Raw genomic sequence first — 18,643 nt, forward strand, 5'->3', positions numbered from 1 at the left:
TTCATTTTTCACTAAGTGCATCTTCAATTAGCAAAGGAAAATTAGAGTTTAAGAAATACAGTGCAGGAAATAATCATGGAAAATTGGTATATAATGCAAAATATAAATTTAAGATAGATTCAATATTATATTGACCTTCAGTGTGATTGGTTGCATATCAGGGAAGTTGTGAGAAAGTGCCACATTGCCTCAAGATTTATGTAAGTATAGGCAGTAATACCATTATTGATTTTTAAAAATGTGGTGAAGACTATGTCTTCTAGGTAGGAAATCTCACAATTAATGAGCAAAGAAATCAAAATGTTTAGCTAATATAAGCTGTTCTTATTGACAGATTCATTACTCTCAGTGCAGACTTTGAGGGCATTTTATCAAATTGGTACTGTTTACAATAAGAGAAGTCAAAATATATACAGAGTTTTAAAATGTATGTACTTCAGAGCAAATTATTTAGGTGACAGTCCAGTAGAGATTCAGAACATAACCTTGCTGTAAATACAAAAATAATAAAATTGTCTTAATGTGTGTGGTGCTTCCTTTCCTCAACAAAGATTTTTATTTTGGACATAATTATGGAAACAAAGGAAAACAGGGAATATAAATACAATTAGATTATTTCCAATACATTGTTAATTTTATTTCCACTGGATCCTTCTTCTGCAACTTGAATAAAAAATTCATTTTTGATATTAATTTTGAGGCACCTGTGATAGACATGTCGAAAGGATACAAAAGCGTATGTGGGTTGTTACTTTGATTTCTTAACCAGGAGAAATACAGGGCTAATAACAGTGATAATACAGTGTTAATAATAAGACTAGAATTCTTATTTTGATATATGTGATTTAATAAACAGGTCCTAATGCCAGTAACCCCGATGGCTTAATCCCCTGGACAAAGTTCTGCAAGGTTGGTAGCTTTCAGTATTGAGAAAAAATGCAAGTTAAAAAAATATGATTTCACTGTTTCACATTTAAATATTGCAAGTTGTTACTGTTTGTTTACATGTTGTAGAAAAGGAGTGACCTTAATAAAAAATAAACTGTAGTACATGTCATATTAATGTCATGTCATATTTATCCAGTGATTATAGTGTTTTTTCCTTTTCTTCAAGGAGAATATAAATGATAAAAGCTTTGCTTTCTGGTTATGGATTGAAGGCATCCTAGAGCTTATTAAGAGACACCTGCTAGCATTGTGGAATGATGGGTAAGTTTATTAAAAATCAATCAGTAACTCTACCTCCTGAAAAGAAAACCTAAAGACTGAAGAATCAAGTGGTGAAATCTGATATGACCAATTAAGTTACAACAGTGGTACACTGTTTCAGACGAGGTGAATTTATTACATGATGACGCATGTCTTTTGCAATAACTAATATTGCTCTCTACATGACATGCGAGCACAATAACAGGAATATAGAATATAAGCACCAAATCATTGCTAATGATTAACTCTAGTTAACAGGGCCCCTTCATTTTGAAATATGATTCGATACTTCTTTGACTATTTAAATGCCATCCACATTGAACTAAGCCATAGTTCCCAACATAAGGGGCACAAAGTACCTACAATGGGGTCAGAGGGTCTTGGCTCCTTGTTGAGGGAACACGTTGTTAGACTTTACAGGTAGTGGAACATGTTAAGTTGATCCTAGCACCTTTTTGAGCCAAATTTGATACTGATACCTTACTGGTCTTTAAATTCGCTACATGGCCAAGTAGCCTCATCCTATGTTCTTATCCTGAATGCAGTGCTTTACAATTACCAAAAAGTTCTAATTTTGTATTGTCTTACCACAAAACCTTTTGCCATTTTGTATTATCATCTCCATGTGGAACTAGACATTGGGCTTTCCACACTGCCAGACTGCCAGAATTGTTGTCTGGCTAGGATATTAGGAACAAGTAATAGTTTTATTCCATGCTGAAAAAAAGAAGAAATAAAACACAACGTTGTGTTTTCTTACTTCTTTTATTCAGCATGGAATAAACTTATTACTTGTTCCTTTGCCGCCTATGCATGCTGAGGCAGCTACCCACCTGGCTAGGATATTGTTGGCTTATGCACAGTTTCATTATCCCATCTGAGCTATTGATAACTGCAGTTCTTTCAGTCATCATTGGTATCATGTTTGCATCCCTAACCAGATTCCTCCTTGCCTGGCTGCTCAGTTCTAGGCAGTGTCAGGGTGATATGATACGTATTCCATTTCTAAGGGATTGACTTTAGTGTTAAAGTGGATATTCAGTGTTTCTTTCAGTGTTTTTTAATATTAAATAATTTTATCATTTTTTCTACAACTTTATCTCTGAGTTATCTCTGAAAGCTCTTTGGTTTAATGGTTAGATCAGTATTCACTTCAATTTATTTTTATATAGTGCTTTTCACAACAAGGTTGCCCCAAGGCGCTTAACAATGCAGGTAACCATACATTTTGTCAATACAGAACAGAAAAGACCAGAAACAACGGAGGAGAGGAATCAAAAACCCCTTAGTTATACATCCAGAAGTAAAGAATCTAGTTATATTTGCTGTGTCTTGTTTCCTTTTCTAGGTGCATCATGGGGTTTGTGAGTAAGGAAAGGGAACGAGCTTTGCTGAAGGATAAGAGCCCAGGCACGTTCCTTCTGAGATTCAGTGAAAGCAGCAGAGAGGGGGCCATCACCTTTACATGGGTTGAAAGGTCTCAGAATGGTGAGAAATTGATTAACTTTTAGCATGTTTAGATCAATTAAAATTGCTTTTACAAAACAAAGACATATAACATGGTAATTGTGTATTGCATACCAACACGCAATTGTACAAATCTTTATGATGGTGTTAGGAATTTTTCTATCATTTGCACAAATGACACAAAATAAAAACAAAAAAATACTTCATGTAGTGTGCTTTAACAGCATATTTTATTTCATTAGCTCAAAGGCTAGAGATGCAGAAACAGTGCTTGATCATACTTTAGGGGTTCCAAAATCACACTACAGAAATTCATAATAAGCCAACTGGAACATAATGATGATAAGTTCTGTTTTTTTAACTTAGTTGTTAAACTAAAAGTAGTTCTTAATCTCTAAAATACTTAGGTTTAAGTGGCAAATGTCTACTATTTATTTACAAATGAAGTGATCTTGCACTTTTATGCTATACAGCAGCATTAATTTAGCTCAGTGGTCTTGATTAAAGAAATTAAATATGATTACAGCATATGTTGTAGGAGATTCTACCATGATATCAACAAAGTGTTCTCTAAGCTTTGCTTTTGTGCTTGTAAATGTTTTTTTTTTGAGCTGGAGTGGTCTTTATATACACAGATGAGCCCCAGTTCCATGCAGTGGAACCCTACACCAAGAAGGAGCTGACTGCTGTCTCCTTCCCAGACATTGTTCGCAATTACAAAGTCATGGCAGCTGAAAACATCCCAGAAAACCCACTTCGATTTCTTTATCCAAATATTCCCAAGGATAGTGCATTTGGAAAATACTATTCCAGACCAGCAGAGAGTAAGTAGAGAATTGTTTCACAAAAAGTATTTTTGGTATTATTTGTGTTATTCATATGATATGTTTGTGCACTGTCGTACCTCTAGATTGTAGTCATACAGTATACCTTGTGCTTGGAGCAAAAATCATTAGGGCCTGATTTGTGTTAAGGCTTTTCCATATTTAGCCAATGCTTGTTAGAACCCTGTAATGCGTTTATTAAGTGATAGACAAAAAGCAGGGCAATGACTTTCTCTACAAGCTAGTCAAAAAAATAGGGTGTATTCTTATAATTATAATAGAGAATAACAAAACAGTATTAAAAAGACCACTGAAACTCAAAAAGACAGAAGGATTTTGAAATTATTAGCTTTTATTAATTAATTCATATTGTTAATAATTATCAGATACAGTATTATAGCTCAGAGTGTTTTGTTTTCTCAGGTTTTCTTAACCTTCACTTATTAAAATGCATATTTATGTGACCACGGTTTTTCAGATGTCAATAACTTTGCTAAAAATGACAGAGCCTTCAAACCACAGGCATTTAAAAGATCGGGATTTGTGAAAATTGTCACGGCTTTTATTTAAACAATATTCAGCACCTGGTTGCATTTTTAGAAACCTTAGTTTGAATAAAGTGGATCCCAGGTGTAAGCGACTTCATAAGGCATCAGTTGAAGCCTTCTGAAGTCCCTCAAAAAACATAAAAAAGTAACATAATTGTAAATGTAACTATGAAAGAGGAATGGCTTAAGCATTCCTTAAGCCGAACAGAATCCAAAAAACGTAGTGCCGTTTTCTTTGCTTTAAAGGTTCTCTCCTCATGGAAGAATTTTCACTTCGAACCTTTGGACACCAACTAACAATCAGACACAAACTGAATAACACTACAAAATGTATTTGCAAGAATAGCGATTACAATCGTTTAAAAAACTTACTTGAAAGATCACAGTAACAGTGACATTAGTTACAGATGCAGCCATTCAAAATGCATGGGGTATTTCGGGGTACACCGCGGTGGGCATGTTGCATCAAAACGCAGTATCACGTGGTGTAACACGTTATTTGACATCATACCGGAAAGTATCCGAATTTCACCTTGTAAAACCGCCAGGAGGAGCCAATAAAGCTTAACCTCTCATGTGCAGCATTTGAGCTTTTAAATTTAAACTGTGTATTACAGCATGTTAATCATCAGTCATTAAAAAGTTGGTATATTTTATGAAAGCAAGATTGCTCAGTTAGGCAAAAGTACACAACCTACCTTTATCATAAATATTTTAATTATGCAGAAATATTTTATGCATCAAAGCCTTTACCGAAGATATTACTAATAGTATTAATTATGAATGACTTTGGACAAGCTGTAAACTCAAAGTATTACGCTGGTCCACATTCTTTCTAACCGTCATTTTAAACGAAAATCCTTTTATTTTTTTCTTTGACAAACACCACAGCATTTAGTTGATCTAACTAACGAGGACAGGACATTAGCTAGCCAATATGATAAAGGAATTCATGACTTTTTTTGTTCATTTCTTCAGCACATTTGTACAAGCACTTGGAAACTGTCCAATCCCTATTTTGTCAGGCATTTTCTTTTACTATAACGGACATAAAAACTCCCTTGCTTTTAACAGAGCATTTAATAATTTCTAACAAAGAAAATTATTTAAAACTGTGAGACTTATCATTCAACCAGAGCTCAAAATATCACAAGGATCCTCATGAGGACAACAAACACTGTATTAAAAGATACTTTTATCAGGTACATGAGAATCCAAGCTTTTTTATCTACGCTTTCTTATCTACGCTAAGAAGTAGTCGTTAAAATTTATCACACAGTAAAAAGTCAAATTTCTAGGGTGTCCGTATACCAGAGATTATGGTACCGCTTCAGAAGGGTGTCAGCCAGTCAGATTCCAGGACCGAAATTATCTGTTTTATAATCGAGAATATAATGTAATCACGTATCTAAAGAAATTAATAATGATATTAATTTAAGAATCTAAATATCTAAGTCTATGTATCTATATAGCTGGTAGTATTACTGTATTTCACTTTCTTTGTAAACACGTTTTGTTAACACCTGAATCGCAGGTGGATTCTGTTTTTTGGTCTGTTATGGTCTGTGGCTCAAATACTGCTTAACTAAAAATTAGACACAAGAAGAGTATTATTGGACAATGTTGTGAGGCTCTGGCGGAATTTCTCTGTAAACTGAAGAGTTATAGAGGAGACAGGTTGTGTATCGCTTCTTTTGACACTTGTAAAAAAAAAACACTCCAATGTTAATGCGACACGGAAGATAATGTGGTGTATTGGTCATTAGTGAAAAGATTTAATCATATAATCTCTTTACTGTGCACATTTTAATCCGCTTAGTATTGAATATTTATATGGAATTTCACCACTAAAGGGAAATTTTAGTAGCTAAGCTAAAAACGCAGAGGAGCATAATGAAGGTCATAAAGGTCATAAACGATATTAATTTAGGAACATAAACATATTATGTAAACTGTATGTTGCTGTTATTGGTATTTTAAAGAAAAAATATACATCAATACTAAATTTCTCCCTAAACATTTTAAGCACCAAAGTCTTACATGTGGTTGACCTTCCGACTATATTACTGTAATATCTGTATTGCTGTTTCAGTGCATATCACATGACTTGCCTCGGTGGCCCCACGGGTTTTCTTTTAACAGAAACACTTCTTTGAAAAACTAAAATAGCAAATATTATTGACAATACAGTATATTGACATTTTTTATATTTCAAAATACATGTTCGTACTGTATGTACAGTACACAGCGGTACCGCAGGTTGAACTGCAGGGCGCAAATCCACCTGAGCCCAAAAGCCCAACATATTAATGTGCATTCGCCTGGCGCTGCGCGGTTTTCATCACTTTCTGCAGTATTTTCAAAGTAGAAGGGGGAGAGTCCAGCGAAAGACACCCCCCCAAACCCCCTTTTTTTGCTTACAGTAGTAGTACTTAAGTACAGTAAGTACTTACTGTACAGTACTTACTTACGGTAGTACTTCTCACATTAAGAAAGTTAGGTGTTAGCATAAACTATTAGTAATCAATAATATTAAATTTAGCACTGTAATAAATTGTGCTAATAATAAATTCTATTCTCTTCTGAGAATGTAGGGGGGAGGAAGAATGCCCGTGGTCTTTTCACTGATAAACTTGTCAAGCTGTCAACAAAAAACAGCTGTCAAAAAAGTTTTTTTTTAAAGTCAATTGTGTGTCCATAATATTGCTATTTTGATATTGCTAATTGCTATTGCTACTGAGTCTCTGTGTCTACAGTACATTGTTTGTGAACAAACCGGTTTCACAGGTATTTTCAACCCCACGCCACTGTTGTTTCATCGGTTGTTATTCTGTAAAGCGCTTTGAGGAACCACCTTTAAAGGCGTTATATAAAATAAAGTTTATTATTATTATTAATATTGATCATATTTTTCCTCCCAGAACTTGTAAATTGTTGTTGTTATCCTGTAAAATGCTTTGAGGAGCATTCTGTCCAGCTTGTCAGGTGCATTCTCTTGTAAAATAATAAGTAGAGCTTTGGGGTTATTTAAGTTACTGAAACAGCCAGTTAATAAAATCATTGCAATTTTGTTCTTGTTTGGAGGTGGGGATATTCTGACAACAATTGATTTAAAGACAATCTGTCAAAGTGCGATGAAATACAATATTACGCTGGGTAAACGTTCCGAGGTCAAAATCTTCCGCGACAGGGTACCTTTAAAGCGGAGACAACAAAAATAAAGTTTATTATTAATTTGCCGGACATTATTATGCAGAAGACAAAGATAACGATTTACGTTGCATTGCCAGATTGTGAATCAATAAAAATATTTAATTAAACACAGGTTTGTGATTTAAATGGAAATGGGGGTGATGGGAACTCAATAGTCAATTAACTCAATAGTTAATAACCACTTTTTATGTTTGTAACATGGGTGATTTTTCTTCCTCCTATTCAGCTTAGAAATCTGTGTACGCTGTAAGGTTTTTACTTCTTAATTAAAGTTTTAAAATACACGTTTCCAATAGAAACAACATACTGTATGCTGTTGTCTTCCTGGTATGTAGAACAGATCAGCAGGTCTTTTTTCCCCAATCAGAGGGGTGTCAGATGGTGTCAGCCAATCACCATTCTGAAGCCGTACCGTAATCAGGCGGAGGAACGTAATCAGCTTAATTTTCGTGTTAAATAATTTAAAAAAAATTAAAATTCATTCTATACAGCAATCGCATATTTGGGAACCGTTTCATAAAACTTTGATGCTTAAAATGTTTAGGGAGAAATGGAAGACTGGTGTGTATTTTTTTCTTTAAACTACCAAGACCAGCCATAAACAGTACAGTTTACATACAGTAATGTTTATGTTCCTAAATTGATATCGTTTATGACCTTCAGATGCATTATGCTCCACTGCTTTTTATGCTCAGCTACTAAAATTTCCCTTTAGTTGTAAAATTCCATATAAATATTCAATACTAAGCAGATTAAAACGTGCACAGTAAAGAGATTAAATGATTAAATCTTTTCACTACTGACCAATGCACCACGAGTGCCCCTGTCGGTCATTTTGACCAGCCAATCACTTACCGTGGTACACTTGGTTGTGGGTAGTTGCGTGCGGTATGGGTTTGTACCATGCATTTTGAACGGCTGCATCTGTATATTAAAACAGTTATTAGTTATTTAATATAATTAACAGTTATATTAAAACTAACTCTATGGGCACTACACTGCGACATCACATAGTGAAATCACAGCTGGATACAATTTAATCTTGCCTCGTGAAACTGAAAATCCAGACATATTGACATATTTTGCTAAAAAATTATCCATCTCCGTAATCTCACTGCGCCCTGGTGGTCACTCAATTTTCACACTACTATTATAATAAAAACAACGAGAGCAAAGTGACTTTCTGCTCAATTAAATTAAAAATAAAGCTACAGAAAAAACAAAGGATTAATTCTTCAAACAAAATGAGCTTTTTCTAAAAATCAGTTGCTTTGCAAGCAGTACACGACTTCTCAAAAGGTACCTTTTTTCTCTCATGCAAACTCAACAAAGGTTTATTTTTATAACGACACCCCACCCCCCACCAGTCTCGCCTCCCGCTGTTCCACACATGCCAATCACAGGTCAGATACACAGATATTCTGACAGTAGCGCACATGCCTATGAAAATGATGTAAACTACTGTATATTTATACAGTATAAGATCATATGGTTTCAAAGCCACTACAACAATACAGTATGTGTGAAATATTTTTTAATCCAAATTTAAAGTTAAATTACTCGTTGCTGAAATTAATATTAAAATAAAATATAGATGCCAGTGAAAGAGGCACATCGCATTCACAATAAGCTAGAATATTCGGCTATGTAAGAAACAAACCAAAAGTAATGCTCTTGATCGGGCTTTGAACTGCCTGGGTGGATCGCTCTACTTTACAGTCCATGAGCGTTCCATTGTCCAGTGCCACTATAAGGACAATAAAGGTTTTTGTAAAAAAAAATTGTCAAAATGTTTCCAGAACAACCACTTGTGATACTTTAGCTGGTTAGTTACACGATTCCATACAAATTTTATCATCAAGTGGTATTAAATAAGTACTTTTTTTTACAGTAACAGCAAGTGGTGCTCTTACTACGTATTCTTAGAAAAGGATAAAACGTTATACAGTAACTTTTTATGAAGTGCAGTATATAAACTGTATAATGCCTGAACAAGCACGTTAAAACCATAATGCACCGTAACTCACCATGTTAAAGACTTTGATGCATAAAATATTTATGAAAAGGGTGGAATACTGTTGTGTACGTTTTCATATTTAGCTATCACTACTATCTACTGGGTGTGCAGTAGGTATGTATTACATTATAGCACTGTTATTTACTATTAGATTTTCTCTGTGTGGATGTAAACGTGAAAGAGGCGCATCACGTTCACAAGCTCCAGTATAATAAATAAAATTTATTATAGTTTAAATTAATAAAAGTCTAAACAGTGTACAATTTAAATTCTATAATTGGAAAAAGATTGTTCCTCAGCATTGAGCGGGATTCGAAACCGGGCGTTTTCTGGTGACAGCCAAATGCACCACACACCACGATCAGCTTTCACAGCTCCACCTGGTGGTTTTACAAAGTAGCGTACTCACATAACTGAAAATTTCTAAAATTTAGAATCATTTCCCCAGTAGCTCATCAATGATCCTGATCATAACTGTAACAAATTGTCACATTTCACTTTCTTGTGGAACAATCATTTCCCTTCCAAATTATGAAGGTTCTTAATTTTTGTAGAATTTGCTACCAATACGTTTCTGAGCATCATTAACTATTTAATGAGATAGATATATAGTAAGTATTTAGATGTCTGTATCAGGGAATTAATTTTATCACAGTATTTTAATGTTCAATTCACATTCATGTTCTCATAGTGGGGTACTGGGGACCCCATCCCCCTGGAAAGTCAAAGGTGATAAAGGTGTAAAAAATTCAAAGGGGTCCAGTGTCGCAGAGTTCAGTGCATTTGTAAATTAATGAGAGGCTATGAACAGCAGCAGCACATTTGTAGATGTTAGTGGTTTTATAATAAATCAAATTCCAAAAAGATTAACTACAGAACATCTTTTTTTCTGTTTCAGCTAAATGAGACAAATAGGAAGTCAAATCATTCAGGATCTTGGATTTTAACAAGGGTCAAAAACATTTCGCGTAAAAAAACTGTTAAAAAAGCAGACCTTAAGTTTAGATCGGATATCTCTGTATGTATAGAAACGGCTCGATGACATAAACTGCAATACAGTCAGGCAGACAGATCTTAAATTCTTCAAGCAAAATGAGCAATTTTTTTTTGTCAAAATCAGCTATTTTGCAAGGAGTTCTCAAAATGTATCAATTTCTCTCATCCAAACAAAGGTTGATTTTTAAAATAATTTTGAAACCTTGGACAGCATGCTTCAGGGACTCATTCATAGTATAATCCAAAAAAAACATTCGCTGGGCACAACGTGATCTTAAGATGCTGGAGTGATGTAGGGTTAATAGCTTCTGTTTTAAAAGGTTTCAGATTTGTGTGCTTGTATCTGTTGTAACTGTTAATACAATGACAAATATGTTGGTTTTGGGGTTACAATAAATTGAACACGCATATTATTAAATCACACTGTTAGTCTATATATTGCAATGAGGAAAAAAATAATACGCAGGACTTTTTTCTCCCAATCAGGATTTTTAAGCAGTGCTTTCTTGTTTCCTGACGTGCTACACATGCGAATCACATAAAGTTATACACACAGATACAGTATACCGAAACCGTAGCGTACACGGGTCATTTAAATGCGGAAGCAAACTTGAAAGAAGCACATTGTGTTCACAACAAGCCACAGTATAATAAGGTTTTAATATATAAAACTGAGTAATCCTCTTTATGTAAATAAAAACAGTATTAATTTAATTGTATTAATATTGAAACAGTATTAATATTGTAATATACGGTTTAAAATTAATACAAGTCTCAACAGTATACAACTTAAATTCGAGAATTGGGAAAAGATTGTCCCTTAGCATTCACTAGGATTTGGACCCAGGCATTTTCTGGCAACAACCCAAATGCTTCCACATGCCACGTTAAGCATTCACTTATCCACCTGGCAGTTTTACAAAGTAGTGCATGATAGATTGAGAGATCTACAGCCTTTTCAGCTTCTGTAGTCTTTCATTGTTATGTGTGTTTAGAATTTGGTGTACCTGCTTCTTGAGCTAACCTGTGACCTGTGATCCAATGATGCATTTTGACCATTTTACTTTCTTTTTTAGCATCTGAACCAATGGATGTTGAAAATCCTGCACCACATGGTTACATCAAAACAGAGTTAATTTCAGTATCGGAAGTGTAAGTACAAGATTCATTTTTGTAATTTAATAAGCCTTCATCAATTACTGATCAGAAGCAGTTGATTTTTTTAACTTTTATTTTTATTTTTAAGAAGTTAAAACAAACTAAGGGTAGATTAAATATAAGTAAGGTAATATAAATTAAAAAACTATATCTGGAGTGGCATTGTGGTACATTGGTTAGCATTGTCATCTTGCAGGGCTGGATTCAATTCCTGACCTAGGAAGCTATCTGTGTGGAGTTTGTATGTTCTCCCATAGTTTCCTCCCAGTCCAAAAATATACTGTTAGGTTAATTGGCCTATGGAAAAATTTTCCCTGGTGGTCTGCCTGTCTGCTCTGTGGTAGTACCCTGTCTTGTGGCTGTTGCTTGCCAGGATACACTCCTGTCTCCCCAACCCTGAATTGGAAGAAGCAGTCAGAAAATTAAAGAGTTATTTTACAGTACCGGTCAAACGTTTGAGTATACCTGCTTAAAAACCAGGTTTTTCATGATTATCTGTGCTTTAAACTGTGTAAACTTGTCTATAAACACTAAATATTTAATTACATGATATGTGTACTTATAATCTTAAGTTAACTGCATTGAGCTTCATGCAACTAGACTGTCAAGTGTAGCCTTGCAGAAGAGGGTCAAACACTTTAATATCTAAGTGTTTATTGGGAAAGAATTTATCATTTTTTCTATGACCGCTTTTTTACTGTCCTGAAACACATGGAAAAATTCATTCAGTATATATAAAACAATATTTCACCAGTTTCAAAATTCTAAATCACTTTGTGTGGCCTATAGTCATACCGCTTTAAAGCTTAATTCTTAGAATTTGAGAAATATGTACAGTGTAGCTCATTCCTGCTTCAGAGGTTCTGTTGTCTTTACATCTATGCTTTCATGAATGAGTTAGTCATTCATAATTTAATTTGGATTTTGCTGGAACATACATGCTATGTAATCTTTATCACTTGGATCATCTCTGGATACAGCTTCCAAATCATCATATGATTTTAAAAATACATTTGTGTGACAAAAGTTAATCTTAGGCTGCCATTTTATGCATTTGGCACTTATTTATAAGTATGTGTTACAGCTATTAAATACACTGTAATTTTCTTAAAATAATTTTTAAATCTACATACATCCACCTGGAACACAGTGTTAAACCCTGGAAGTGTTTTCAAAGCAGTACTTTATGGTAAAATAATTTAAAAGTTAAGACAGTTTCCTGGTTAAGGTTCTTATGTGCTTGTCCTGTGCATTCCATTCAATTTTTGGTGATTTATTTTGTTGAACAGCATCTGCCATCCTCCTTGTTCTGTGTTTAAAGTAGTCCTGCACTGATTTTCCTTTTCTAATTTTAAATAGTGTTTGAAATCTAAAGATTGAATTTAAAAAATAATATTAACAAGATTTAAACCCTTTTTAAACTTGAAAAGTAGGGTTTACTCATATCATTGAAGTCATGGTAAGTGGTGAATGATGTCATCAACTCACACCTGAATGCTGCTTCATTTGGCTCCTAAACGCTAATAATGTAAGGAATGTATAGTATATGGTGCCATCTATTGGCTTCCCATTGACTGTGTCCATTATGATATGGTGCTTAGGTACATAAAGTAAATTACTTTGCAAATATGTTTGGTTTTGTCAATATATTGTTTAACCTTTGAACTGTCAAGGAGAAGGTAAAAAAAGGGGGGAGCTGGTGATTGGAATATTTGTATTTTCTGACAAGGTTATTGTGTTATTTATACAATAACCACATGATTTACCAGGAACACCTTGTTTTAGGAACCTATTTCCAAAACATAACCACATCTGGAAATTCCTACACCATGTAAAAAGATGCACATACTACCCCACACAAGACAATGTACACACAAGAGTATTGTGACAGGTTTTATGTGATAGCGTCTTATTTTTTACCTGCTAAAATGGAGAAGAACTTTTAATTCCATTATCTTTGGGAAAAAGAATGAACATTTCTAAATAAGTATTATCCCAAACTGAGCAAACTCAAGAAATGCGTGAGGTTCTCAATAAGTACTGTTTGATGATTTAAACAAGTAATTGAGCTTTACAACCTGGAAATAGCATCACATTGTACATACAGCATGAGCAGAATAATTAAATTTCTTTAAAATGAATTGGTTCAGTTTAAGTTGTACTTTGTGTTCTTTTAAATATTTGTTTTCAGAATGAACATTAATGGTAGTTATAAACTTTTCTTATCTTTAAGTCCTCCTTCTAGACTTCAGTCAACAGAAACTATGTTGCCTTTATCTCCAGAAGACTTTGGAGAACTTACAAGGATTATAAATCCTGCAGAAATTGACACTGTGGTATGTTCTGTTTATTATTTATTAAAAGTCACTTCCATTGCATTGGCTACTCTTCCATTTCAACAATATTTGCACCAATAGTTGACCAATTATTGCGGACTTGGACATGGATGCTTTTTTACACAATAGTTTCTGAAAAATAATCCAGTACACACATATACCATAATCATTTTTAAAATATAATCTCTAAAGGTTAGAATAGTATTTTTTTTAATTGAGAAAATTTGAAGTCACAGTCACTCTACTTTGCTTTTAAACAGCTTTATAGTCTAGCTTTATAATTGAAATTATCTTTGGATTTCGATGTTTAATTTATCAGTAGTTTTTGAAATTCTACTAGAGTACATTTTAAAGCACTTTAAAGACAATTGAGAAGCTTTTTGTTGAAAAAGCATGCAATAAGATGGTGTACACTGCCTCTGTTGGGAAATTTTATAGTATGTTATCACGTTAAAATTAATGCTGGTAGCCAACTGATCCAAGGATTTCATCCAGTTGTTTCTTAAAGATGCTCCCGGAACATGACTGGGTAGCTTGTTAGAAGGTCAAAACCCTTTGTTTAAGGATGTTTTCTGTTCTGGTTTATGCTTCACTGCAAATTGTGAAGAAGTCAATTGAGCTTACAGTTATTGCCTTTGAAGAGTCTGAATACCTGTAAAAACTTTTATTTTTCAACAGATGTGTTCTGCATATCCAAACTAATCAAGATCACATTGGACTTCGTTAATTCTTGACCTAGTTCTTCAACAGCATGCCAGTTTCATTGGAGCATTTTAAGAGATCAGATTTAAAGTTTTGTTCACAGTGGTTTTACAAAGGATTATGATAATACTTTAATTCTCTTCTTTAAAAGTTATGAATGCAAGTACAAGAAAACCAGATACTTTTGTTGTGTATAAAACGTTTTTCAAAAAGTTGAACCTTGTTATTTTCTAAACATTGTAATGTGATGCAGTTGGAGAACCTCTTTTATACTCTGCATATTCAGAGTATAAAAATATTACATGAAAAATTGCTAAGTTTTAGTCTTTAATTCCTAGCTGAATGAAAAATTTTAGGTTCAAATAACTGTTGTGTACTTTGCATCACAAGTTCTTATGTGTTATGAATATATGAAAGTGAAAATGTTTGATTCAAATAAAGGAAAACGTGTTTAAAGTTTGCCTTGCAGCAGTACTTTATTTAACATTGATCACCAAAATAAACATCTTACTTTGCCAGCAGGATTATAGATACAGTTTATATCACTATTTAAATTGAAATATGTTCAAAAAGAATATGAAAACATTCAGAACAACGTTCCAACTAGAAACTCCAGCTTCAGAAACACATATAAATAAATTGCTTTGGAATAGCTACAGGAAAGTATGAACACGAATAAAGAAAATACCAAATCTTAAGTGTTTATAAACTGGAAAAACCTTGTGATAATATTAACCCTGTAACTCCATTCCTGAAATGATATTGTGGGATTAATTTAAACAAATATTGCTCATCGTAATTTGCCAGCATCAAACAATAAATGTTAGCTATACTGGACAGGTTTACAAAATGTACTTATTTTCCTCTGTTCCAGTAGTAGAGTAGTTCAACTAATGTACTGTATTTAAAACTTAAATTGCTCCATTACAATGGTAATCTGATTTTTGTCCAGTTGTGAATCCTAAATCAGGTCTAGATTATGTTTTTGCCATTTTTGTTTTAATTTACAGAATTACAAAATACTGTTTAGTATTAATTGAAAGTTTGTTCATGTTGTTTGAGGACTCTGCAGTTCTTTAGCTTTTAAAACCATACACATGCACTCACACACAAATGCATTGTAGCTTTCAGTTTTACATGTATTTTTCGTCACACATAAAAAAACAAACAAAATCTCACTTTAATTATATTTTAAATCGGAACCATAAAATGTGCAAGGCTTAGGCTATTAAATATTGTGTACATCTCTTACGCTATGTATCCTTATTGTGTTAATAGTGCCAAAACACCTTGCTACTGTTTGGGCTTTTCACAAGCTTCATGGCTCAACAGCAACATATTCTTTGTAGCTAATGTGCCAAACATCTAATAATGTTTTTAAAACAGCCTTCAGCATCATCAGTCTGGGAAAAGGTGTTATCCACAGGTTATAAATGACTACAACAGTGCAATTGTAATATTATGGTTAAAACACTATTTACACCAATGACCATTTCTGTCATACCAGCTAATTAGGAAATGAAATAATTACAACATAAATTAATATACAATTTCCATAAATACATTATTATACTTTATATAATGAATGACAGCTACTCACATACAGCTACTCCACACAGTGCCCAGGGAAGTTTCGACGGGAGAACACAACTATTGCAACGTGAGCAACCACAAATTAAGCAAAGCAAAACCATGTATGTAACACAACATATTAATCTAAAAAATAAAACACTCAAACTCAGAAATATTATCCAACAGCATCTCTCCCAAAAATCTGGTTTGAAAATTAAACATTTGATTGCATAGTTACAGTAATCCATCCAGATTTTTTTCTGCTGTATCTTTTCCATTGTTAGGATTATCCTGCGGACAGTACTTGGTGTGATAGTCTTGAAGGATTGTCACAACATCATGATGTCCGAAGTGTACAGCTTCATCCATTGGTGTGTTACCCCACCTAAATATCACAGACATTACCGTTTTAAAATATTATTTTTAAATATACCCTTAAAAATAATGATAGTGATACTGCACTCTATTTTTCCATTTGAAATGAATATTGAACCTTCAAAAACATCAAAAGGCAAAATACAAAATAGGCAAAACTGCAAAATACACAAAAATAAATTACATCAGATATTTACTCATACAGTATATGAGATGGGGTCTTTGTATATCCTGGTAAAAATCTGTTTATCCATTAAAATGATGAGCTCTTCTAAAGGGAAAAAAACATCCCTTATAATGACGTTACCAAATAAAGTTTGATAATTTGATTATTTTTTATTAAAAGATGACAGTGCTCTATCCATTATGGTTTAATAAACAGAGTTTGATAAGAAATATTTTTATATGATCTTATTATTAACCCCATTAAATACAAAGATAATGAATGAGACTGTGAAATACAATAATAGAGTACAGATATGTGTGATATTTTGGGCAGATTAGACAAAAAGATGGGACCGCCCTTTTCTGCCCTTTGTGAGACAGAATGAGACAAATACATAATGTGCCAATGGGATTGCTAGAGATCTTGACGTGAAAAGTTTGCAATAACAAACGTACAGATGCAGCCATTCAAAACGGGCAAGGTACGCTGCGGTAAAACGCGGTGTCACATCACAACGCGTCATACCGTATCATACCGCAGTTATGATAATAGTATCCGGAATCACCACCAAGTGGAGCTAATTAAAGCTTAACCTCTCGTACAGCATTTGAGCTGTCGTCAGAAAACGCCCAGTTTCAAATCCCGGTCACTGTAGACGGACAGTCTTTTTCCAATTAAGAATTAAAGTTGTATACTTTTTAGACTTTTAATCATTTTAAACTGTATTACAGCATGTTAATCATTAAACATTAAAAAGTCGGTATATTTTATAAAAGCAAGATTGCTCAATTGGACAAAAGTACACAACCTACCACCTTTATCATAAATATTAAATAATGCAGAAATATTTTATGCATCAAAGTCTTAACGGAAGATATTACTAATAGTATAAATAATGAATGACCTTGGACAGGCTGTAAGCTCGAAGTATTACCGTGGTCCACTTTATAAACGAAAATATTTTTTTAATTGACAAAAATTAACATCACAGCATTTCGTTGATCCGATCACGTATTCGTTTCCAATCATACAAAGTAAGTTTTGAGAATCTCCGATTCACCATGCCTTTCACATGCTCATAAATGATATTAATTTAGGAACATAAACATATTATGTAAACTATATATGGCTGGTATTGGTAACTATAAAGAAAAAATACACACCAGTATTCCACTTTCTTCCTAAACATTTTAAGCAAGAAAGTCTTACATGTGGTTATTTTGGTATTCACCGGACCTGGAAGCCAGTGACATCACCGCACTGGCAAGCCAGCCCGCACAATACCTGTAATGTTGGCCATATGGCGTACGCATTACTGAAGCTGAAAGTTTAGCCTTTGTCACTAATGAAACCACTAGATAAAGACATAAATACAGAAATCCCTACATTACAAACTCCAAGTGTTTCATTTCGTCTATTGCTACAATATCAACAGCAGTGTAGTTACAAGGAACGTCAAAATGTTTTAAAAAAACCCACAATTGAACAAGTTTTGATAATAATAGAGAGTCCCCATTACCCCCATCTTGATTAAAATCGCAAACGCCTGTTTAATTTAAGATAAGATTAAGATCACTTTATTAGCCATGTACAATTTCTTGAATTTGGAATTTGTCTTTTTGCATACCCCAGCTTGCTCGCCATGAGACACACAGGCAGGGAGAGAAGCTTGGGGTCAGAGCGCAGGGTTAGGTATTGTACAGCACCCCTGGAGCAGTCGGGGTTAAGGGCCTTGCTCAGGGGCCCAATGGAGTCAGATTCCTCTGCCACCTGCGGGATTTGAACCGGCAACCTTCCAGCCACAGGCGCAGATCCTTAGTTACAATGCCACCGCTACACCCCAGTAATGAATAATTAAATACCTTTATTAATTCACAATCTAACAATGTAATGTAAATATATATCTTTGTCTTCTAAGTCCCTTAATTAACTTTAAGCATAGCTGTCTCACCATTTAGATTTATTTTTCATACTATCGTTAAACAAAGCAGGAGCGTATTGTACTTCCTCATGGGATCACCCGTGGAAAGATTAGATTGTAATTGTTTTTATTTTTGAAA

The 18,643-nt window shown here is 33.8% G+C and overlaps 2 protein-coding genes across 4 annotated transcripts in view; one reads left to right on the forward strand and one right to left on the reverse strand.

Annotated features, from left to right (window-relative positions):
- The window catches only part of stat1b (signal transducer and activator of transcription 1b), an 83,467-nt gene extending 68,541 nt beyond the window's left edge, over window positions 1–14,926 (forward strand). Inside the window, exons 18-25 of one of the 3 annotated variants that reach the window (XM_088607217.1) lie at window positions 857–909; window positions 1,115–1,209; window positions 2,558–2,697; window positions 3,312–3,500; window positions 11,351–11,426; window positions 13,666–13,768; window positions 14,447–14,505; window positions 14,560–14,926. In XM_088607217.1, the coding sequence (XP_088463343.1) occupies window positions 857–909; window positions 1,115–1,209; window positions 2,558–2,697; window positions 3,312–3,500; window positions 11,351–11,426; window positions 13,666–13,768; window positions 14,447–14,470 (680 nt within the window). In that variant the 3' untranslated portion in view covers window positions 14,471–14,505; window positions 14,560–14,926. Of the gene's footprint in view, window positions 1–856; window positions 910–1,114; window positions 1,210–2,557; window positions 2,698–3,311; window positions 3,501–11,350; window positions 11,427–13,665; window positions 13,769–14,446 lie in introns of all 3 variants that reach the window. The other 2 variants (XM_088607218.1, XM_088607219.1) reach the window with 2 other exon arrangements.
- Window positions 14,921–18,643, reverse strand: part of glsb (glutaminase b) — a 99,750-nt gene continuing 96,027 nt past the window's right edge. The window contains exon 18 of the mRNA XM_088607222.1: window positions 14,921–16,427. Within this exon, the coding sequence (XP_088463348.1) occupies window positions 16,277–16,427 (151 nt within the window). The 3' untranslated portion in view covers window positions 14,921–16,276. The remainder of the gene's footprint in view (window positions 16,428–18,643) is intronic.

Source organism: Lepisosteus platostomus, chromosome 14 (genome assembly GCF_059453375.1).
Source record: "Lepisosteus platostomus isolate fLepPlt1 chromosome 14, fLepPlt1.hap1, whole genome shotgun sequence".
NCBI lineage: Eukaryota > Metazoa > Chordata > Actinopteri > Semionotiformes > Lepisosteidae > Lepisosteus > Lepisosteus platostomus.